Source organism: Lissotriton vulgaris, chromosome 1_1, assembly GCF_964263255.1.
Source record: "Lissotriton vulgaris chromosome 1_1, aLisVul1.2, whole genome shotgun sequence".
Lineage (NCBI taxonomy): Eukaryota > Metazoa > Chordata > Amphibia > Caudata > Salamandridae > Lissotriton > Lissotriton vulgaris.
In genome coordinates, this window is record NC_141685.1 from 1,612,690,143 (window position 1) to 1,612,714,518 (window position 24,376).

At 47.0% G+C, this 24,376-nt stretch overlaps 1 protein-coding gene across 1 annotated transcript in view; it reads left to right on the top strand.

Moving 5' to 3' along the window:
* Positions 1–5,096: 5,096 nt before the first annotated feature.
* The window catches only part of LOC147750891 (natterin-3-like), a 51,362-nt gene continuing 32,082 nt past the window's right edge, over positions 5,097–24,376 (top strand). The window contains exons 1-2 of the mRNA XM_086918563.1: positions 5,097–5,210; positions 7,251–7,356. Coding sequence (XP_086774689.1) covers positions 7,251–7,356 — 106 coding nt within the window. The 5' untranslated portion in view covers positions 5,097–5,210. The remainder of the gene's footprint in view (positions 5,211–7,250; positions 7,357–24,376) is intronic.

A 24,376-nucleotide genomic window follows, 5' to 3' on the forward strand; every position in this document is an offset into this window, starting at 1 on the left:
AAAACCACTACCCACGTGCACACAACCCCCCATGGTCCCCACACCCACCTAACGGCTTACTTACAAAGATCTCTGACAAAGAACCCAGGAAACGGTAAGCCCGTCGAGCATTGCAGCGCCGGACCGACGAGGAGCAAGGCCCAATTATGAAGCATGACACCTTTCGGGGTGTGTGAGGGCAACATGACAACAGTTTTGTCTTTTCCCCTTTCCCCTCCAACCCCCCCTTTAGGAATTGCACCCCCCTTTTGCTTCACATTTTAAGGATAACCATAGATTATATAATTGAGTTTCCTTTACAATGGTTGTGTGTAAATGTAATTTATGTTGAAATCTGGCATTAATTAAGCCACCCTGGACCTCGGCTGGATGCAGTGGTCCTTGGTGCCACAGGGTGCATGCATGTAGGCGCTACTGAGAGGACTGGTGCAGAGTAACACCTCCATGTGCTACATGCACACTACCACGTCTCCGGTGCATCTGCTGGGCTCCATACAGTACACTGTTCCTCAGTGTCAGTCCATCCCTAGATCACTCCTATGTGGACCTTCTACATGCACTTCTGGAAGATTCTCCCAGGTCACAGATGGGTGCAAAACGACATCTGCTTCTCTCTGGTCCCAATCTTTGTTTTCTTTACAGTGGCATTTTGGTGGAAACGAGTTTTCACCCGATTTTGCAGCCTTGTGGCACTATGTTATACGGCACGGGGACTTACCATTCACATTACAGTCTACGGAGGGTCCTCTATCCATGATAAATAATAACAAACTGTTCACTATATTTCCTGCTTAATTACTACCTGTCCATGATTTTCTCTTCACTGTAACAACCTACCAATTATATTTCCGGCCTAAACTGTCATAGCTGGTCCTTGATATTTACCTCACCCAGTCAATATAAAGCCATGGAACTCCCTATATGGTCACCTCCTGGCCATTCCATTCCCTATATTGCCCCAGCCTGTGCATGATTTTACCCAAAGCGTCTATATCAGGCAGTGGTCCGCCCTATGTGGCTCATGATTTTACCCGCACAGACAGCCTGTTTGTGACATTTCCTGTACTGTGTATCTCTCAATGATACATCTTACATAGCAGCCATCTGAGGTCATATTCCCTATAGAATCCCAAATGCTCATGTTATTTCCTTCACACTACCAGTCTGCTTGAGGTTTCCCAGACAGACACCGCATGGGCACTTCCTGGTCTTGCACCTTAAGCAAGCAAGTGGGACATAACTAATTGGAGCCCATGGCTTGTTACTTCCAATTCACTGCAGCTTAGTCCTCTACCTTCAGCCTAATCTATAGGTCTTCCAGATAGAATTGGGTCTTCATAGCTGAATTTGCAGACCACCTCATCCACCCTGCATGCCCACATCACCCTCCTCGTTGACTGCAACCGGTAAGACAATTCAAGCATGAAACGAATCAAAGAACGGCCTTATCACTTCATCGACACACTCAACGTAGTGTATCATGTCACAGAAGACCAAATCCTCCACCTTGTCTTCTTGACGTTGTCACCATCCAATGCAAACTTGCTATACAAATGGACCAATCACCTTGTCACCTTGATCAGCATCCAGCCATCACAGCACAGTCAGCACAAATGAGAACAGCCAATCCTGTCTGCTTAAAAGACTTAATTGAATACTTTTGCCCTGCCACCTGCTTAGCAGATATCAACACCCAGATTCATAACTTCAGTGCTTTTCTGAATAAAACACATGAACACACATGCGCCAACTGAATATCCAAAATGTATGTGAACCCTTTAGCACCCTGATACACCAAAGAACCTGCAAACAATAAACTTTCTACATGAAAAAAACTAAGAAAAACAGAATCTCGGATGGCTGTATACTGCTGAAATCCCTCTGTGCAACACTAAAACAACTCATCACGTCAGCTAAAACCAGGTAGTAGCTTGATAATTGAAGCTGCCAGCTGAAACAGAACACTCTAAGAGACATTCTAGCGTTACATCAACCCCTATCTGACCCTTCAATCCACAGTTCACAGAAGGTTGCACTGTCATCAACCTCTTGTTCAGTGAAAAAATAAAGATCAGTTAGCACATCACCTAAGCGGCTTCTCCTTTGACACCCACATCTCCATGTTGTATCCCACAATGGTTATCATTTCAACCTTTGTCTCTAACAGACCTCACCGTAATCCTCAAATCTCTGAAATCCCCCTTTTTTAAACATGATCGCTTACCCTGGTCCTTCATCAAAAACTGGTCCAGAGATGCTCTTTCACCTCTGCTCATCATCAGCAACACCTCCCTGCATCAAGGCATCTTCCCAAAAACTGTAAAACTAGTCTAGATCCTCCCACTCCTGAAGTAACTAACACTAGACCCTGACGACCCTACCAACTACTTGCCCATCACTAACCTTCCCCACAAGATCATTGAAAAAGTGCTCCCTGGCCTACTCCAATATCACATTGTGCCAACTATCTCATGCCTAACTGGCTAAAGATCATTCTACAGCATGGCGATGGCTACATTAGAAATCATAGTCTGTGTCCCTCTAACTAAAGACAAACTGCTGCCTCCTGTTTACCTCTAAACTGTCTTTACACCCTGAAGTCTTGAATTAGATTCACTGGCAAAGTCCTTCACAGATTCTCCACATACCTTTCCAACCAACACCAGTTCATTCATATGGACACCTCCAGGTCTTGGAAGATCCATACCTCATGCGGAGTCCACCCAGGTCCTATCTGTCTCCTATAATCTTCAACCTCTACATGGAATCCCACGGACTGTACTGATAACAGCATCAAAATTCACCAATGCTCTGCTACATCTGACTCTAAATTAAAATATCCTGTGCTTCAGGTACCCAAAGTCTTAACCTCGGCCTGCATCTCATCCACGCCTGAATGTCCATCATGTATCTATAGCTTACTCCCCACCAAGACAACATTTCTTCAATTCGCTGAGGAGAACAAGCACTAACTAGTCTAAACCTGGCTCAATGACAACTTTCACCCAATGCCAAGTCTCTCAGATTTACCCTGGGCATCAGACTCAACCCCACGCAACACACTGTGAAGGAAACACAAGATTGCCTGGTACCTGTTCTCTCTACTGAAGATACTGAAATAATTCTTCCCAGAAAGCCATTTCAGAATTTCTATTCAAGCCCTTATACTTTGCATCTGAATGGTGGCATCCCTGGTCCACGACCTCGCAGGCTCCACACTCCTTAAGAGCATCCTACACAAATGACTCATCTAGGCCCTGAAGAAATATGGCTCTGCTTGGCAGGCTCAACCATCTTCCATCACCCTTGCCTGTTTGGCTCTGTTGGCTGTCAGCGCACCTACTTCCAGGACGCCATCAGACTGGAGATGAAGAAGTGCAAAAAAAGTAAACGCAAGGCAATAGGAATTCTCCATTTAGGCACCCAGGAACTGCAGAAACAACTTTATAACGATAGGACTGGCCAAACTTGCTCCAGTTTCGGAAAGAGCTGAAGATAAACATCTATAAAGAACACTACCTCATGACAAAGTAGCAGTCCAAATCCACTCTCAGAAGCTAGCTTTAGCTAGCTCCAATCATTGTTTGTAATGAGGGTCTTTTACCATTTACAGCACCCAGCTGTCTTTTAGCTGTATTGGAACTATTCAAATTGCACATACATACCTAGACACATACTACATATGCATAATATATGTTATACAGCTATAGCCTGTCCATGATATTCTGCATACAGTCCTTTTATCCATGATATCCCCAACACATTTTCAGTCTTACTCATGATATTTCATTACACAGTTGCTGTCTGATCTTTATATTACTAGGCAGTAAACATCCTGCCACAATGTGCATTAAAGCTTCATTCACTGTCAAGATATTCTACATATAGCAACGATCTGGTCTTTATATTCCATTTACTGTCAGTATATCCATAATATTCCAAATAAGGTGTCAGTGTGGCCATGATATTTCTATGCAGAGTTACCATTTGCTCATGATATTCTGTAATTTGTGCCCTTGATATATTCTAGATACACGTACATGTACATGCTTATGCTATTTCCTTATAAGGTCTCGGTTTGACCATAATAGTACAAATACATCCACAATCTGATATTCCTTATAAAGTTACAGCCCGACCATGATATTCCAAACATAGTCACAGTCTGTGTATGGCATGCTTTATGCAGCCACATTCTGTGTATTACATTCCATATACAGTCATAGTCTGTCCATGATATTCCATACACAGCCACCATCCTGCCACAATATTCAATAAAGCCTTATTGGCTGCCATGATATTCGATTTACAGTCATAGATTGTCCGTGATATTCCATGCACTGTCACCGTCTGGTTGTGATACGGCTCAGTCTGATCGTGATGTTCCCATACTGAGTAACTATCTTGTCATGATAGTCCATGCACAGTCACTGTCTGGGCTTGATACTCCTTATATAGTCACATTCTGTCTTGAAATCCCATATACCGTTGCAGTCTGTCCATATTATTGCTATACTGAGTTACCTTCTATCCATGATATTCCTTACACTGTCTCAGTCAGGCCATAATATATCCATATCGAGTTGCAGTCTGTCCATGGCATGAGTTACCATCTATCCATGATATTCCGTAAAGAGTTGGTCTATCCATAGAAGTCTCATATTGAGTTACCATCTGTCCATGATATTCCGTACAGAGTTGGTCTATCCATAGAAGTCTCATATTGAGTTACCATCTATCCATGATATTCCGTAAAGAGTTGGTCTATCCATAGAAGTCTCATATTGAGTTACCATCTGTCCATGATATTCTATACAGTCACTCTATCCATGATATTCCGTATACATTCTCAGTGTGACCATATTATTCCCTATAAAGTCGCCGCCTGTTCATGATGGTCACTACACACTTACAGTCTGCCCAGGTATTCCCATACACAGTCACCCTCTTGCCACAAGGTTCATTAAATCCTCGTCTGCTGTAACATTCTCCACACGGCCCCATGATACTGAAAGGGGGCGGGGCATTGATGAACTGTGATATGCACAACTGACCCCCCATTGGTTACTTGCCTGTCCCTTGTTGTTAATAATTGTCAGGTTCAGGTATGAATGCAGCCTTCCCACCTCAAGCTCTCTTTCCTGCCTGCTGCAAACGGAGACTGAACAGAACCAAAGAAAGAGGGCCCTGAGGAAGAGGCGGAGACCAAGGTGAGCAATGTGGGAATAAATGCAGGACCCTTGCAGAGCCACTGGGCTGGGCTGATTCCCAGGAGGCACTGCAGGAGTCACTGACACCTGCACAGTGCGTGGCAGGGGGGTATTCTTGTCCTCACTGGGGAGCTGCTCGTCTCCTGCAGTATACAGGCTTTGGAGATCACTGGGCAGCCGCCCTGTACTGAAGGTGGCAGGTATGCGCCTTCCTTGTGGTGAGCACGAGCTGTACGTTACCGGTCTCGTGCAGCGCATGGACTGCAGGAATGGTTCACTATGAGCAGTGTAGACTCTAGCCACTGCCGATCTCCTCAGAATCTGTACCCTCCTCGCGCGTGGATGGTAAGTGAATGCCGACCTCGCGCAGGGCGAGGTCTGTGACTGTAAGAGCAATTTACCTCGTGTTTGGACCCGACTGGAGATCGCTCATTTAGCGCATTCTAAGGGCTTCAGGAAATACTGACCCCTTGAGGGAATACCTGTTCCCGGCTTCCATCAACTGTGAGAGAAGAACATGCACTTCAAGGACTGGGGACTTTATTAGTCAGGTGCAGCGTAAATGCCAGAGGAATGACCGCCCCTTGCAGTGGGGTGAGCATGACATACCCTGTGAGGAGTGCGCACTGCAGCGTTCACTGTCCGCGTTACTTGTCTGTGCCGTGCTCCAGCTGTGTAAGACTCCCGGGGGTGGCCGCACTGGACATGAGGTGGCTTTCTGTTGTGTTGTTCGACCTGGCTGTGTGCTCTCAGTCCACGAGCTGTCCCTGTAGAGGCCGCAGTGCGGTGGCAGTGGTCGAGTAAACTGTCACATTTAACTGAAGCAGTCAGACATGATTGTAGGGTTACAGTGTACAGACAGTCACGACGTAAGACTGCAGTGAGCCGAGAGTGTCTCTTTAGACTGCAGTGGGAGAGGTGGCTGTAAGGCTGCAATAGTCAGGGGGCTGCCTGTATGACGCACGGTTCGCAGTGGATGTGTAACACTACATCGCGAAGGGCATCTCTTTACATCTGCAGTGAGCAGTGGTTGCTGCATAAACCAGTAGGGGGTGGCAGTGGCTATTTAACGATGCAGTGGGTGGATTTCGATGTAAGGATGCAGTGGGCTGTGGTGGCTGTAAAGAGCAACAGCAGGTAAATAAATGTAGCTGATGAAGGCTAAGATGGCAGTGATATGACTCGAGAGATGCAGTGGGCAGGGTGCTGTATATAGCAGTGGTGGTGGCTGTGTATGCCTGCACTGGGATGACAAAGCAAACACAAGGAGATGATGGACGGAGCAAGGAAACTTTTCAGACGCTCACCCAAGTCACAGATCTGGGTTGAATCCATAATCGTTCTTTAGCTCACTTCGCCACCTCAGTTCAGACACAGGTATATGCAAATAAGTCTTGACCGTGTGCCTCATGGGAACAGTCCAGCCTCAACTGCCAAGCCAGGTCTTCCCTGAACTGAAAACAAGCATCCTGGGACCGGTTTCGGGGTAATACCCCTCATCAGCCAGGCTAGCTTGAATCCAGTGGCAAAGTGAGCAAGGGACCCACGTCTGGGCATACCCTGCCAACTTAGGGCAAACCAAGCAAACAGAAGGATGACAGTGGATGTGTAAGGATGCAATGGGCTGGAGTGGCTGTATAAAACAGGAGCAGATAGCCATGAATATCTAAGAATGCAGTGGGAATGAGAGTATCTTGTAAGGCTTCCTTGGACAGTTGTTGAATACAGAAAGCTGTTGCATCAGTTGTGTTTTTGCAATTTAAGTCTCGTTCCTTCCATCTTGTGTTAATTTTCACTGTCTTCTCTCTTTGTTTCCCTCCTTTCTTCTCACTTCACACGTACCCTCTCTTTACTTCCTCCCGGTTACCCCCAAGTTAGATGCATTTTCCCACTTCTGCCCTTTTTCTCCTTCCTTCTTTTTTATGTTCCCCTCGCTCCCTTCACTTTTGTCCTTCTTCGCTGTCCCATCTTCTCCAGCTCTGTGTGTCCTATGTACCCGTACGCTTGCTCTGATCTCTTTCTCGATCGAATCCATTTCAGATGAAGCTCATGCTGTGGGGGTGTCTGGCAGTCCTGCTCTTGGGATGCACAAAGGCTCTTCACCTTCCAGAGTACCATGATTTTATGGTGGAGCTGCAATCTACAGGTAAGTCAGGTCAATTTGGGGTATCTCCATACACAAAATACTATCGGGAGTCCTTGGGAGTTCTTGTGTGTACAGAATAAGTATAAGTGACATTTACTTCAAAGCTCATGACTCTCAGCTCCATCCATAGTTCTAACCTCCGGGTTATGCTTTTCGTAGCAGACTTTAGAGGTTCAAACAGGTGCATTCACGCCTCCCACCTTGGCATACAAATGTATTTTTGACCAATTGCAGTAGTCCCCATTGAATTTAGCAAATGTTTTCACCCCAGGTTTGTCTTTTGATTGGTAAAAGTTTACATTTTGGTCTTAAACCTCAAATTTCCCTCCTGTGCTCCTGGACCTAGAGCTCCCGTGGGCTTATTTATGAGAGCCCTGCTTCGCCTTTGCACCCTCATAAGTGCGTCGCTGTGTCGCCTTACTCTGGGCCCAAGAGGCGTTCCATGGGTGTTGCGGCAGGGTTCCCACGCAATATCCATGGAATTTAACGCTTTTGCAGATTTACAAATTGATGTAAACCTTGGGAAGCATCAAATCTGTACGCCTTTCGAGGTGAGACGTAACGACAAGAAATATGTCAATTTTTCCTAGTTTTCCCCTTTTTCTATGTGTGCTCATTCTACAGCAGACACATAGAAAGAGGAAAACACCTCGTAGGATTGTTTTTGTGCTGGAATGTGCCCCTTACTGCACAAAACAAATTCTGTTTGCAACGGAGGCATCCTTGCACCATGGTGCAAGGGTGCCTACGTTGGCTCTCGGCTGTCAAAACGTCGTCAGCGCAGGCAGAAAGGACAGGAATGCACGTTATTGCTTAATTAGGTGCATTCCTGCCCTTTCACTTTGGTGTAGGCAGTGCAGCAGCAGCCATACAGCAAAATCCCATAAATAAGGCCCTGTGTCCCTGATGATAACAGATGCAGAGGACCTCGGCACACAAGCAAGAAGGGGAGCTTTAACATGGAGATGATGGACATGTGAAATGTGGCTGTTCTCATTGCTGGGGACAGTGGGCCACCTGCATCCACTTCCCTGATGGTGCTCCCTTGCGTGAGTGGCACTTCCTTCTTGAGTGGGGAGTTCCTGAGTGTGCACTCTGGGGGTGGGTGTTGGTGTGTGTGTTAGAGGACCATGAGACGTGGCAGGATCCACACAGACTTAAAAAAAAATATCTAAAGTATCGGTTCTCTTTGAGAGTGCTATATCAAGGAAACCACGGCTCCAGTGGATAGATATGAAACATATATGATAGGTTATTTATGCACAAGGGCAATGTGGGTATTTTGGAGTGGATGTCGAAATAAAGAAGCTGCATATACACTGGGGGAGATGTTGAAGTATTTCCATATTTTATACACACTTAAAAGGTGGGGGTTAATATTACAGAATATGTAACACATATATATATACATACTTTAGCAAGTGAAAATGTGTCCCAAGTGAATATTTGAAAGAGAACCTGTGCTTCTATGGTGAAACATAAAATAACATAAACAGCGGTTTCTGATTGTATATTATACACTTTGAAAAGAGACGACCATAAAATACAATAAATCAGATAAGTATATAATAGTTGGAAGTAAGGACAACTATTATGCGTGGTCTGTGTCTTTTAAACTGTCGACGGCGTTCCGACCCTTCGTGGTTATAGGGTCTCTTCAGGACGTTTCAATAGAGGGACACCTGAATTGAGGATGTAATACCGGATGACTGGTATTTAAGTAAACGTGGCACCGTGTGGTGGAAGTGAAAACAAAGAACTCACAGGGTTCCCGGCCGGGAGCCCACGGAGGGGAGTGCAGAGCAGAATTGGCAATGTTATTAGGGAGATTGTTCCATTGAGTTCATATACGGAAGCAGGGCGCGGTTTCGCTAGATGGCGCTGTGGTAACTTGAAATGGACGAACCGCTTCAATCAAGCGTCCGTGTAGTTCTGTCTCCTGCTGGTGCAATGAGAGTGCAGCACAATGGGTTCGTGGTAAATATCAAATGTTAAAACCAATATCAATGTAATCTTGAATTGAGTGTCCTCCAGGTGCCCCATATCATCATTTTAGCTCACACCTCTGTTCATTCTAGTGCCTGTATTTAAGCTTATATTTCACAATAGTAGCATGTAGTGCATGCTATTACGACGCAGTCTGCCAAACTGAAAAAATGACAGTTCTTTAAAAGTAAGGTCATATTTACTAAACTTTAAATCTTACCCTTCCAGGACCCCTGTACTGCCGCCCCCAAGAGCCCATGACTGTTGTACAATTAACTTGGACAGTTTCCAGCCTAGTGTGATAAACTCTGCCTCTATTCAGCATGATTATCACAACGTTGCTCTCCGCCCAGAGTCTGGGACCAGCTCACCCTGCCCCAGTATATCAAGCTGTGGTACTGGCTGTCCGGGGTACTGGGTATTGACCTTACCTTGTTGGGGATCAAAAACTGAATGACACCTAAAGGATGGAATCAAGAAGTAATCAACATATCGAGGTCCTTGATAAGAACTCTGAAACGCGACACTATGGGTAGACGTAAAATGGTAGTCATTATTTCTGCAGAGAGTGACTTCAGCTTAACTGCTGTACATGGCCATCTTTTTGCTCTCATTATAGAGTCTTCTGAGAAGTTCCTGAAATGGGGAGGCTTGTGTTTGAAAAGTATTGTGTCAGGGTGCATGAGGAACATGGCAGGAGCACATATGGAGGCGCCGCTGCCGCTTTTAAGGCCTGGTGTCGTTGGCCCTCTTCGACATTTCCCTACCACCCACTTCAGATATGTGCGTCCCAGGTGGGTGTGGTGAAAAGCACGCCTCTTGCTTCAGGGCAACCACTGCCCACGTGGTGGCGACTGAATGATCAGAGCATCGCAGGGCCATGGCTGCAGTCTCAATCAAACTGCAGAATGCAAAGTGACGTGAGATTAAACAAGCATTTGCAATGCAATAGGTTTTGAATTTCCGAGAGTTTAAGCTATTGGCATTGTAAATGACAGTGCCTTTTATTTATCTCTTTTGATAATTAACACATAAATAAAAGGCATTGTAATTTACAATAGCTCAAATTCTTGTAAATGCGAGACCTATTTCATTTCAAAGAAGCGGCCGCCATTGTCCCGGGCTGCTTGGAAAGTGAAAGCGCGCATGGCACGCTGAATGTTGCAGGAAAGCATGTCTTGCCTCCAGCAGGAGAAACTCTTGAAAGAAAATAGCGCTTACAGACTTAATAAAACATTTCGTGTAACAACAGAAGTAAAAGGGCCAGTCCTCATGGGAGGTTACAAATGAAGACAAGGCGATACTAAGTAGGGACTAACAAGCCTATTAACAAATCAGAAACCATCATTTATAAGGGACAATGACACAAGTCAATGAAAAATATGGGCGGAGAGTGGACGGAGCTTCAAGTCCTTACTGGAATACAGCATGCCCTGCCCAGGCTCGACCTAAAAACGAAAACTAGATAAACATTTCTCACCTGACGAGAGAAAGTGGGAGTCTATATTATCTGAAGAAGTGGATTCACACTCTGCTGCGTGACGTCAATGGAAGGCAAATCGATTAAACCCAGTCAGCAGCTAAAGGTTAATTGAAGAAGGAACATTTCAGTGTCTAGATAGAAAATAATTCTTGTCACTAGGAAAATGGATGTGGAATTTAAAGAAAGATATTAAATTAAAACACTTTCACCACTTTCAGAGGTGCACATTCCAGCCATGGCCCTTCTCATCTACGTCTTTGTGGACTGCCCCAGTCTTTCCTAGACCGTTTCCCAGATACTGAGACCCACGAAGAAGGTGGCTCACTGCCTGGTGACTCAAAAACACACAATTCTCAGACTTCTATCAGCCTGGTTTAGCTTGGTTTCTCTTCTTTGTGCTGTCTGTAGAGCAGCTCAGTGCACACCTGAGTTACTTAAACATGGTTTAGCCAGAGTCCTCCTCAAACTCTTCTGCTGGCTTGATTAAATATGTTTCTCTTGCGTTTAGTCTACATAAAACTGATGTTTGTTTCCCAATGTTATTACATGGTTGGAGAGTCTTTAAAGTCGACAACTAATTTCACCACCAAGCACTTTGTCCTATAACATAATGACCACACGTGAGTGGTCCTCATGCAGCGCTGCACCCGAGAAGTTGCGACTTGAATGACTGATACTGCTTACACAAACTGTCTGCGAATGCCGAAAGCATAACAGTTGGCAATGGGTCGCCTACGCACAATTGCCCAGCAGCCCAACCCATGGAACAGGAATCCAGACTCGGCGGCCACGGAAAACGGCGGCGCCACGGAGGCGGCACGTGTAGGGCTCTCCAACAAGCTGGATTTAGTGCTTGCGGCAGTGGAGAAGAGTGGAGCTACACTTGATCAAACCCGCTCTTCACTGGAGTAAAAAATTGGTAAAGTTACTCCGGATTTTACCCTGCTGCGGGCCGATCACCATAAGCTGAGGGAGAAAGTACGTCAGCAGGTTCCAACACTCGCAGAGCTGAAACTCGTCGTGCAGAGTCACACCGCAGCCCTACAAGACTTAATCGATCGTGTGCATGAGTTGGAGGATAAGGTGGAGGACGCCGAGGGGTGCTTGTGCCGAAATAATATCAGAGTTGTGGACCTGCCAGAAGGTGAAGAAGGACGCAAACCTGAAGAATTCACCGAGCCCTGGTACAGTACACTGTTGCCCACTGGCATACTGTCCTCCCAATTTGTTATTGAGAGAGCACACCAGGTCCCAGCACAGAAACTCCCACCAGTAGCCCGACCATGCCCATTCCTATTCAAAGTTGTAAATTAGAGGGACAGAGACGCGATACTAATAAAAACGCGCAAGCTGGCAGACATTCAGATAGGCAACAGCCAAGTTATGATATTTCCAGATTACACGGCATAAGTGCAACGGTGCAGAAGTGCATATGCTGTAGTGAAACAGCAACTGCGTGTGCTTGAACTCAATCCTCATTGCTATTCCCTGCCAGACTAAAGGTGGTTGCCAAAGGAGTGGCCCGCTTTTTCGACTCGCCTGCTGAAGTCTGGGACTGGCTGGAGGAATCGGGAACATGGACGGGCCCCAGGCTGCGTGAAGAAGAAGCACTGCAGAAGCCCAACAGGAGAAGGCGACATTGAGGCGGGCGCAATGGGCCTAGAGCAGACACCCTTGCAGCCTCCAATGCCCCCAGCTCAGGGCAGAGAAGAATGGAGAGACAGGGGGCAATACACGTGGCTGCAACACTGGGAGTCATGGCACAAAACCCCGGCTCCCACCTGAGCCTGTCCAGATCCTCAGACACCGCCGCCTCCACACCCCGCAGACTCGGCGACTCCGAAGAGTTTCAGATGCCGGAGGTCACGCCACAGACAGCAGATGACATTGTATGACTCTATGGGATCAGACACGCCCTTCAGAAAGTAACACGCGCAAGCACCTGCCGGCCTAGCTAGACGCTGAGTAATAATTTACATGTTGTTTGCATATAGGCCTTCTTCCAAACAAGCGACAACACCGCCCTGCACACAGCCGCGTTAGCTACTTTCCGAACTCCACAATATAGGTCAACTGTGGCGCTCACGCATCCCACATGTAAAGGATTGGCAGGGGTAACACAAAACTCCACTACAATACCGAGGGTCGTAACAACCCTAGTTTGTCTCGCGTGACACACACCTATACCACACGTCATACTGGCACAGTTTTTGCCATAAATTGGGCATCTTAGTTTGGACGAATACCCAGTTGGGTCTCACCCATGACAGTTATGCACGGTTCAGTTCGTACCCTTGTCTCGTTAATAGCATTACTGAGTTGGAGTACATCTGCACCCATCAAGAGCCGCAATGCCCTGCCCTCTCGGAGCTACCCTTACTAGCTAAAGGAATAAAATGACACAGGTCAATATAGTTACATGGAATGTGCGCAGTATACACACGCCGTCACGTAGATACTCAATCTATGCCTACTTACAGCACAGGGCTACTAGTGTGGCGTTACTCCAAGAGACCCATATATCCCACATGCAACTAGAACGACTGTGCAGCAGATGGAGAGGCCAAGTGTATGGCACACGCTATTCTGCCCACGCGTGCGGTGTACTCATCTGGTATCTCGTTCATAAGCGAGGACGTGCTAATTGACCCAAAAGGAAGGTACGTGTTAGTCAGTGGGCGACTTAATGACCAAAAGATACTTATAGGCTCCATCTATGCCCCGAACGTCAGTCAGTCATCCTTCCTAGACAGCCTAGCAAAGATATTAACCAAATGGGTTGGGATCCCCTGGCTCCTTGGAGGAGACTTTAACTCTGTGCTTAACATAGACTTGGACAGGTCGTTGCTGCCTCTGACCAAGACGACAGTGGCATCCAACGCACAGACCCTCACAGACTGGCTAGCGCACTTGACACTCATAGACATATGGCGCACCATTAACCCAGACTCCCGGGCCTACTCATACTATTTAGCGGTGCACAGACTGCACGTATGTCTGGACCGTGTAATAGGATCCCCTGCGTTGCTCCCCTGGTCAACCTGATAGAGAACCTAGGCAGGATACATTCTGACCACAACCCCTAACTACTGCAACTTGCCTGGGAGCCTGAGCGCACTCCTACCCCCACATAGAGGCTCCTAACGGCAGCATTAGAAGACCCAGCATTTCACTCGATGCTAGGGTCAGCACTACTCGAATATTTTGAACTCAATGAAAACACAGCAGGGGACACACTTGTGGAGTAGGAAGCCTTTAAAGTTACAACAAGAGGTCATTGTATGGTTGTGACCTGGAGCATACGTAGGTAGCTAGATTCTAGCCTAAGCAAAATAGAAATGAAATAGATGGGGAAGAAGGGGGAAGGGATGCGCGTCACCTAGAGAAGCAGCGCACAGAACACACTGAACTCCTAGAACGCCTTCGCTGCCACAATTATGCTGCACACACGGACCGAGCTCATGTCACCGCTGATCGGGCGCGCCATCTTCTGGCCTGGCTAATCCATCAGGAACATACTCACAAATCGATAGGTGCACTGTGCACTAGCACAGGGCTCCTAGTACATACACAGCGCAACATTCACACCACCATGGCACAACACTACAGTCACCTGTACCAGTCCCAAAGCTGCTGCAACACACACACCCTAGCAGCCTTCTTAGACCAAATACACCTGTCTGAAATAACGCCGGCACATAATGAGATATTGAGCGACCCGATCTCACTGGAGGAAATCCAGGAGGCAATATCGTCCTTGGCTACAGGGAAGACCCCGGGACCTGATGGGCTCCCACCAGAATACTATAAAGCGTATAGTGTATCGCTAGTGCCACGCCAACAGATGTAGAAGTAGGGCAACTCCCTCCTACGAAGCGTGAAGCTCATCTAGTATCACTGCCCAAGCCTGATAGGGACCCAACAGACATGAGTTCCTATAGACCCCTTCCCCTACTCAACTTCGACTACAAACTGTTAGCAAAAGTCTTAGTAGACAGATTGGCGCAAGTTGCTTCCACTCTGGTCCATTCGGACTAAAAGGATTTGTGCCATCCCGAAACACCTCACTCAATCTACGTCGCTTTTCCCGAGTTGCAGCCTTCTCTGTATGCGCGTAGCAGAGGGCAGGTTGCCTTATACTTGATCTCAAAAAAGCCTTCGATTCTCTTGAGCTGGATTACATGTTCCCCACTCTTGAAAAATACAACCCAGATCCTCTTTCCTGAACCTGACCCGCTTTATACAAATCCAGTGGTAAGGGTGAAAACGGGCCATACATATCAGACACGATCCCAGTGCGAAAAGGCACGCGGCAGGGCTGTCCATTGTCCCCCCTCCTCTTCGCGCTTGCGATGGAGCTACTCGCAGAATCAATAAGTTCACATCAGCATGATGGCATTCCATTAGGAGATGGCACACATACAGTGTCATTGTATGCTAATGATCTACTGGTCTATCTCAGAGACATATCTGATGTGCCTTCGGCGAACGGAATCACAACTCAGGGCTTATGCTCAGCGGTATGAGGGTGCTGTGGACTGAGGGCACATTCCACTACTTAGGCATACAATTGTATCGCCAGCCGCAGGATCTCTTTGATAGTAACCTGGGCAGGGCACCAACTGCCATCAGATCCCAGGTGCGATTCTGGAGCATGCTCCCACTGGCAGTCACAGGAGGAGTGGCACTGGTAAAGATCGTGGCTTTGCCAAGGTTTTTGTACTATTTTGCCAATCTGCCTTTCTATATACCCACCTCTTTTTTCACCCCCTAGAGAAGATGGTCAGGACTTCATCTGGGGCCCCAGTTGGCACAGGGTGGCGGTAAAGAAGCTGTAGACCAGGGAGACCTAGCAGCACCCTGTTTCGAATACTACTATCAGGCAGCCCAGCTCCATTGGATTGCCAGGTGGATGGCAGACCATCAGCAAGGCGACACGGCGACCATGCACCCACCATATACGCCCAGCTCCTCAAGCTTTTCCATCCTGGCGCACGAACGCGACCTCCGGAGCCCCTAATGTTGAATGTGGTATACAAATGCTATCGAAGAAGCCTCTGCATAACATGAAGCATTACGCCCTATGCCCCTGCGCTTCCTCTAGAAGACACTCTAGGGGTCAGGCAGTATTTTCAGCTGCTGAACTGCTACATTTTCATGAGGCAGGAATTCAGACTCCAGGTGACTTATAATGCGATAACTCGCTCGCTCGTTTCGTATGCGACATTAATAGAAATTGAAGGGCTCCCTACAGGGTGATTCCTTCTGCCACTGATGGCTGAGCTGAGCTGATGGGCACGCAAACAGTGAAATGGGGCGACCTCACCACTGAGCCACAAACGCATCTCACTGTGCAATACTTACACGTCATGGAACAAGGCAGACATCTTACGCGCTGGTTTGCGCCCTCACTGAGACAGCATGCAGCGATAATCCCAGACCCTCTTCGACACAAGTGGGAGCACGACCTGGCCCGGCAATTTTCAGACAAAGAATTGGCACAAGTACTGACCAGCCCAGTACAGATCACCAGAAATATGAGATTTAGACAAATACAGTATTATATTACGCAGAGGGCGTATTTCACAACTGTAAAATCAACAGATATTTTCACTGTGCTGACTCTGCCTGCCCCAGATGTGCCGTCCCCGACGCTGATCTCGTACACCTGCTCTGGAGTTGCACCAGCCTCGGCTCATATTGGAGGGCGGTGGCAGACGTACTTCGCACCTGCACTGAGAGAGACATACCCTTTGACTGGCCGCCGTGCCTACTACACAAATTCCGCAGAACACGTAACCTCCAGGTTTTTAGATCTGGGCATAGTGACAGCCAAAAAGGCTGATCACGAAAAAGTGGAAGACGCCCAACCCCCCCACATATAAATGCATGGAGAAGCTCCACTCTTGCATGGGCTAGAGCAGAGAGCATAGCGATCTGACATGAAGAAACCATGGGACTTAGGAAAACTCCTATAGCAGCAAACTGGGATGTAATCCTGACAGCGCTACTACAGAGTACAGATCAGCCAGACTAGCCCCTGCAGGTGCCTGATCTACCTAAGTGACGCCATGCATGTGTCCTGCATCTCCAAGCCACTCAAAGACACTTGACCTGTTGTCACCAACCGCATGACGATATCCGGGGCAGGCATTGGCCCGGGGACAGCAGATGGAGTGGCGGGTGTAGGTGCAATGGACTACTCACATACACACACACACAATCCGGGGCAGACTCACAGGATACTCCAACTTAGCTCCAAGTTTATCCCCACTTTCTTTTTTGGCCCTGTTCCCCCAGTTCTTTAAGTTCATCACGTATAGGATTGTCTGAACAGCACTGCTTATCGTATATCGCTCATTGCACGACATAATCATATACCAGGCTCACTGCCCTAGACAGACATTATGAGTCCAGATGAGTGACACTTACAAGCATCTGCACATCGTCATGGAGTCTCTTCATGAGGCCTGCGGTGATTCTTATGAAGAGCGTATTTCCATAGTCCATAGCTGGTGATAAGGGCCTGCGTGAAGATCCTTCTGGTGTTGGCTGGGAGCCACTTGAAAATCTTACAAAGCATGCGAAGGGTGAGGAAGCAGGTTGATGAGATTGCGTTGACTTGTTTCTTCATGGGTAGCTGCCACGCCATGGATGATGCCGAGGTTGCAGGCATGGTCTGTCGGAGTGGAGGGTGGACTGAGTTCTGCAGGCCACCATTCGTCGTTCCATGGCTAGGTGTTATTCCCAAAAATTAGGACTTCCGTCTTTTCCATGTTGAGTTTGTGACAGTTGTCCTTCATCCAGTCTGCAATGTTCCTCATGGATCTGTGGAAGTTGGTTTTGGTGTTTGAAGGATCTTCGGACAGTGAGAGGATGAACTGGTTGTCGTCGACCTATGAGATGATGTTGAATCTGTGTGATCTGATGGTGGCAGCCAGGGGGGTAATGTAGGTGTTGAAAAGGGTGGGGCTGAGGGACGATCCTTGGGGTGCTCCGCAAATTATCTTCTTTTTTGCTCCGAGGTGAGCAGTGGGAGATGTATCCTTTGGGTTCTGCCAGTGAGGTATAAGGCGATGCATCTGAGGGCGTCTCCCTGGATCCCTATGTGGTGAAGTCTATTGATCAGGATGTGATGGGAGATGATGTTGAATGCGGTGGAGAGGTCTAGGAGGATGAGTGCTGCCATTTCTCCGTGGTCCAGGAGGGCTCTGATGTCATCGGTGGCTGCGATCAGGGTGTCTCAGTGCTGTGGTTAGCTCAAAGTCTGGATTGGAAGGGGTCCAGGAGGTGTGGTATTGGGTTTGGGTGAGCTGTTGGTTGATTGCTTTCTCAAGGGCTTCTGCTGTATAGGGAAGGAGAGAGATAGGCCAGTGGTTCTTTGGATCGGCTGACGGTTTCTTCAGAAATTGTCTCACTTCAGCATGTTTCCAGTCCTCAGGAAAGGAGGCCACAGTGATGGAGGTGTTCAGGACTTTCCCGAGCTCCTCATTGATTGTCTTGCTTGGAGGTTGAAAATGTGGTGGGGGCATGACTCCATGGGTGCTCCCGAATGTACAGCATTCATGATGGAGATAGTGTCTTGTGTAGTGAGGGGGTTCCAGTTGTTGAGCGGGTGTTCTGATTTTGTGTTCGAGTTTGTGAGCTGGTTAAAGCTATTAATGGCAGAGGGTTGGAGTTCAAAGTTTTCGTAGATGGCTGAGATCTTGTTGTGGAAGAAGTTAGCAAGGTTGTCGCACAGTTCCTTAGAAGGTGTACTGTTCTCGGTGGCTGTGGGATCGGAAAACTCCTTCATGATTCCTTGCTGTGGCATGTGCTGTCTTCAATGCGGTATGCCGGGGAATTCTTTTTTGTTTCTTTAAGAAGGTGGTGGTATTGGTTGAGAGTGATCCTGAAGGTGGTGCGGTCTTCTTTTTTTTTACTGATGCGCAACTTCCTTTCTAGCTTCCTGCAGTTGCATTTGGTGGAGTGCAGTTCCTCGGTGAACCAGTAAGGCCTTTTGCTTGGTACTTTGACTTTGGCTTCTTGGCGGGGGGATGGTGTTAGTGCATTCTGTGATCCAAAGGAAGTTGTTTTTGCTGCTTATTCTGGGTCTTGTGTAGAGACTGGGAAGTAGGGACAAAGAGCGGTGTTCCACTGACCTTCTGATACCTTTTACAGTCTCAGGCGTGGTTCAGGGCGATATGGTGCTGAAGTGGGTGGGTCCTGCAACGGTGAATTGGGATGTTGTGCAGCGCATAGTGTCTTTATAGAGGATGGTGATTCCACCTTCATGTTTGTTGGTTCGGTCCCGTTGTGTTATCTTGTCCCCTGCAGGGATGGCTGTGGCGATGTCTGATGCGGAGGTGGGGTTTAGCTAGCTGAGGAAGATTACATCCGGGGTGAGGAATGAGATTGTGTCCCAGAGCTCCGTACCATGTTTACCAATTAATCAAGCGTTGAGTAGGATGCATTGGAGTTGTGTCATGGTGGTCTTGGGCGATATGGCGGATGTGGCCGCATTTGCGGTGCCTCTGGTGTTGTTGATTGCTTTAGTGCTTTGGTGAGGTGGCAGTATCGGCAGAAGAATGGCCCTTTGGTAGTGCGCGGGGATGTGCAGCAGCAGTGGGTGTTGGTGCTTCCGGCTCGGAGGTTTGCAGCTGTGTAGCTTTGTGGGATTTAAGATCCAGAGGTCCTGGGGCTGGGTGCGGTCTAGGCGTGAACGGGCGCAGACGAGCTTGTCTTTGGTGCACTGGTGGTGGGCCTGCTGCGCGCGACCACGCAGCAGCCTCCATAAGTACTCCTGGGAGGTGGGACTGGCCAGCAGGGAGGCAGGAGGACAGGAGTGGAAAGCGACAGAATTGGCAGGAGAATCGGGGTTTGCAACAGCAATACGAGATGAAAACAAAAAAAAAAACAAATTACCACTCAACAGTTGCTTATGGTGAAATAAAAGTGGAGGCAAAAGAATTTAGGCAAAGCAAAACAGGGGAGCTAAACCAAAGGTAAACAAATAAGGCAAAAACAAACCAAAAATTTAAATCCACTCAGCGGGATCGAACCAGGGGTTCGGGGAACTGCGGCTCAGTACCTTAATCAGGGAGCCAAGGCAGAATGAGCGGTAGAGGGGGAGCGGCGACACAAGACCACGAAGGTCAAGAGTTACTCACAGGGGCCACTCAATGGCCTTCATAAGTAGTCCTCAGAGGAGCCGGCAGGAGGCGGGAGGGTGGGATTGGGAAGCAGCAGGAATGGACGGAGAATCCGCTTCAAAACAGCAATACACAAACAAAACAAAAACAAAACAAATTATGAAATTACCACTTAACAGTTGCTTACGATGAAATAAAAGTGGAGGCAAAAGAATTTGGGCAAGGCCAATCAGGGCAGCTAAACTGAAGGCAAACAAATAACAAGGCAAAAACAAACCAAAAATGTTAATCCCCACAGTGGGATCGAGCCTTGGGGGACTACAGCGCATTACCTTATTTAGGGAGCTAAGGAAGAATGAGCAGCAGCACGAAAGCGGCGAGACTAGACAAAGGACTAAAAGCAAAGACAACGCATTTCCAACCATGCACTCAGTGTACCTTGCTATCCAAATGAGTAAGCGCATCAGCGCCCCTCATAGAGGTAGTAAGCGATATCCAAATGTTATAATTAATACAATAACAATTCTGTAATGTGGCACTGTTGCTGTGGCGTCTTGGGAGAACTTAATTTTCTTTTAGTCTTGCTGGTTTAAATTTCTTCACGTTTTCTCTTTGAAGCTTGCTTTCCCTGGGCAAGCAGTTCCTGCTTGTTTTCATGAAGAGTACATGATGGAACAAGATCAGCCTGTAGGGACGAAGCTCTCTTATCCTTTTTATTTTAATCATATTTTATTGAGTTTACATTTACAAAGTTGTGAATTTCAGGTCTCCAAATGCTTACACTTTAACGTAAATTTCCCAACAGGGTGTCCATAATCCAGCAGAACATTTGCACAGTCTGCATCTCCCTCCCACATAAGCTCTCCGTTTCTGATGTATTCCTGCGCACCCAGCTCAGAAAGCTCTTCCTCCCCTTGAAGGGTACTGACTAATCTGAGCTGAGTTTAGTTGGCTCTGGAGGAAGATGATCACTTCCCCTCAAAGTAAGTAGTTGAAAATCCTGTACTACAGGGAAATGCCAGTCTTGAACACAAATGTAGTCACTTGGACCTTTTAACTTCCCTAGTTTATAAGTCTGGTTATCCGGTGAGTCCATTTGAAATCATCCATTCAGACAAAAGAAATTGAACATTTCTGAATGTTTTTGCATTGACCGAGCAATCCTTGAACTTACGCACCTAGGGAAACATGCCAACGGGATTAAGTAATACTTCATTATTTCACCAAACTTAACCCCTTCGCTGCTGATGACGAGCTCAGCTCGTCATCAGCCACGGTGGTCGTGTGCGGATGACGAGCTCAGCTCGTCATCTAACGCGGCTTTTGGAAAAAAGCCGCACAGCGGAAAAATAACCGCCGCAGCAATGTGGTTAATATCCTTGTGGAAAGGGACCATATATTGAAATCGCTCGTGATTATTGTTGGAAAACAGCCCTCTCTAAAGGGGCACACCAAACTTTTTGCCTTCCTCCTCTATTTGCTGAATCTTTTTGTTGGGTTTAGGACGCTGAGCATTTTACCACTGGTAACCAGTGCTAAAGTGCATCTGTTTTTTCTTCTAAACATGGTATAATTGTTTTACACCTGTTTGCCATATTTAATTTACTTGTAAGTCCTTGTAAAGTGGTATACCATATACACAGGCCCTGTAGATTAAATGCTACTTGTGGGCCTGCAGCACTGACTGTGCCACCCACACAAGTAGCCCTTTAAACCTGTCTCAGGCCTCCACTCAAAAGCCTGAGGTTGCAGTTTTACTGCCACTTCAACTTGGCATTTAAAACCCTTTGCCAACTCCCCTTTTATTACACATAAGTCACCTCTAAGGTAGGCCCTAGTTAGCCCATAGCTGACCTTACAATGCGACTAGCGCACGTAAAGTGGTTTTATTTATTTATTTTATCTTCCCTATCCAGTCGTATGTCGACTCTCCTCCCCACCCCCCAACACCCAGCCCTGCCCCAGCCCCACCACTCTTACCTGTACCGGCCGAGCCTGGTGCTGTGTAAATAAAAGGTAGGACATGTACGTTTGAGTTTTGCCTGTCCTGGTAGTGAAAAACACCTACATTTGTTTTTCACTACTGTGAGGTCTACTCCTCTCTTAGGTTAACATTGGGGATTCCTTAATAAACATTGAAGTTGTAATTCCTTATTAGAAGGGAGTAGTTTTGTCATGTTTTTATATCTGTGGCATGGTAATGATAAATCCTCTTTACTGGTGAAATTGGATTTAACATTACTATTTTAGAAAGCCACTTTTAGAAAGTGGGCATTTCTCTGCTCTGTGTGCCTGCGGCCTATCTTCAATACACGTTTGGGGTCGGTGACAGCTGCACTTTGGGCATGCACTCTAGATAGCCTCAAACACAGAAAGGAAGGGCTGAGCACTCATCTGCTTCATGGGCAGGAAGGGAGGTTGGGGCTGACACTTACACTTGAATAGGCAGTGCCCTTTTTCCACACAAAGGTCTGATTACCTCCTGCTGGAGCCAGGCCTGGGAAGGAAGGGCTTCTGAGCTCTTCAAAGACTCTTCTTTGCAGTTCACTGCCACTTCAAAGGCACAACTGCGTATAAGAACTGGGTCTCTGACCACACCAAGAGAGTACACTACTGGACCTGTGAAGAACTCTGCCAGGAGGAAGGACTGCGCTGCTGCTACAAGGACAGCTACTCTGCTGGACTGCTGCCCTGAAAGAACTGCTTTTCTGCTCTACTGCCCTGCTGCCATCTGCCCTGCTGAAGAAAGGACTAAACCAATTTCACTTGAACACTGATTGACTCCAAGGGCATGCTGGCTTGCCCCTGTTGGGAAATCTCAGGGACATCAAAGATTTCCTACAACCCAGCAATAGCACCTGGACTCTGCCATCTGTGAGTCCTGCCTTGCCAATGGGTGCCAATCCAGTCCTGGGCCATTGGAAGTGACTTTCTCTGTGCTGGCTCAGCAGAATCCACGCATCAACAACTTTGCACTGATCGGAACAGTCGCATCTCCTTCCGTGCCTACGCAGTTGCTGCTTGGCAACCGCTTCAACAGACTGTACAGCTTGACGACGACGGACTGCACGGCTTGAGAATGGCGCAAGGCCTGCAACGCAAAGGACTTCGTCAATTAAGTTTTGCTGACTATGCATGTCGAAACCTACGCATCGCATACATCCATGGGATTGACAACAACGCATCACCTCTTCTGGTCCTTGCATCAGGTCTTCCACATCGATGCTTCCTCCTTCCAAGGTACTTTTTCAGCAGGACTTGCGTGAGAACTGTAGCCAGCCTGCACTCCATCACGGTTAGCCTGAACTTTAGATTTACCCCGGTCTTGCATGACTATATAATCCCGGTTAGCGCTTTATGACTCTAAGCATTATAGTTTCATTTATTTAAAAAAAATTCATAACTCTGGTTCTAATTATTGAATTTGTGTCGCTTTGGGCTTGTTTTATTCATAAAATTATTGTCTATTTGTCTAACCAAATGTAGAGTCTTTTGGGGCGTTTTCATTATGTTACGGCGTGTGTGTGTGTGTTGCAAAAATACTTTACACATTGCCTCTTTAGATTAGCCTGACTGCTCTGTGCCAAGCTACCAGACGGTGAGCACAGGTTATCTATTAGTGTGTATCTAGCTTACCCTGACTTGAGTGGTGGTCCCTACTTGGACAGGGTGCATACCTCTGCCAACTAGAGACCTCATTCTAATAATTATTATCATGACTTTCATGAAGCGTGAGCCAATCTGGTCCAAGTCTCCTGAAGGCAGTGATAATTGTTGGAAATTATAGATCATTTCTCTAAGGTTTACATACACATTTATACTAAGATTGCTCTCTACTGTCACATTGTTAAAAAAACAAGGTGATCTTACAAGGCTGCAGCCAGTCGCTTATTGGGAATACCTGAATAACCTGTTTTGCAATCCGGGTTGAGACCAAAGTAATTAGCCTCCTGAGTTGCATCCAGAAGTATTCGGAGCGGTGTATGAAAATATTTGAATAAAGTGAGGAACTGTTATTTTATCCCACAAAGCCAAGTTCCTGAAGCATAAAATATCCTTCTTCTCCGAAAAATTTCATATAATCCCAAATGTAGCAAATGTTGTAACACATGAACGTTCCAAACTACCAGGGATAGATTCTCTGAGCTGGATATATCCTAATTGAGCTTTCTTAGACCACTAAGCTCTGAGCACGCTGAATCCTCCTCGTTCATTCATAACTATTGTTAGCTCTCACCATAACAACCATATGCAAATTTTCTACGGCCTGCTCTACTACCCTATGTTGCTGATTACTACGTCGCCCACCCTTGGTGACTACTACATATCTTGATCCCAACCCCACGTGAAACTTCAGGAAGGGACTCGAATGCTGTTGTTTGACTTCACTGGGGAATTAACTCTTTTCGAGCTGCTATTA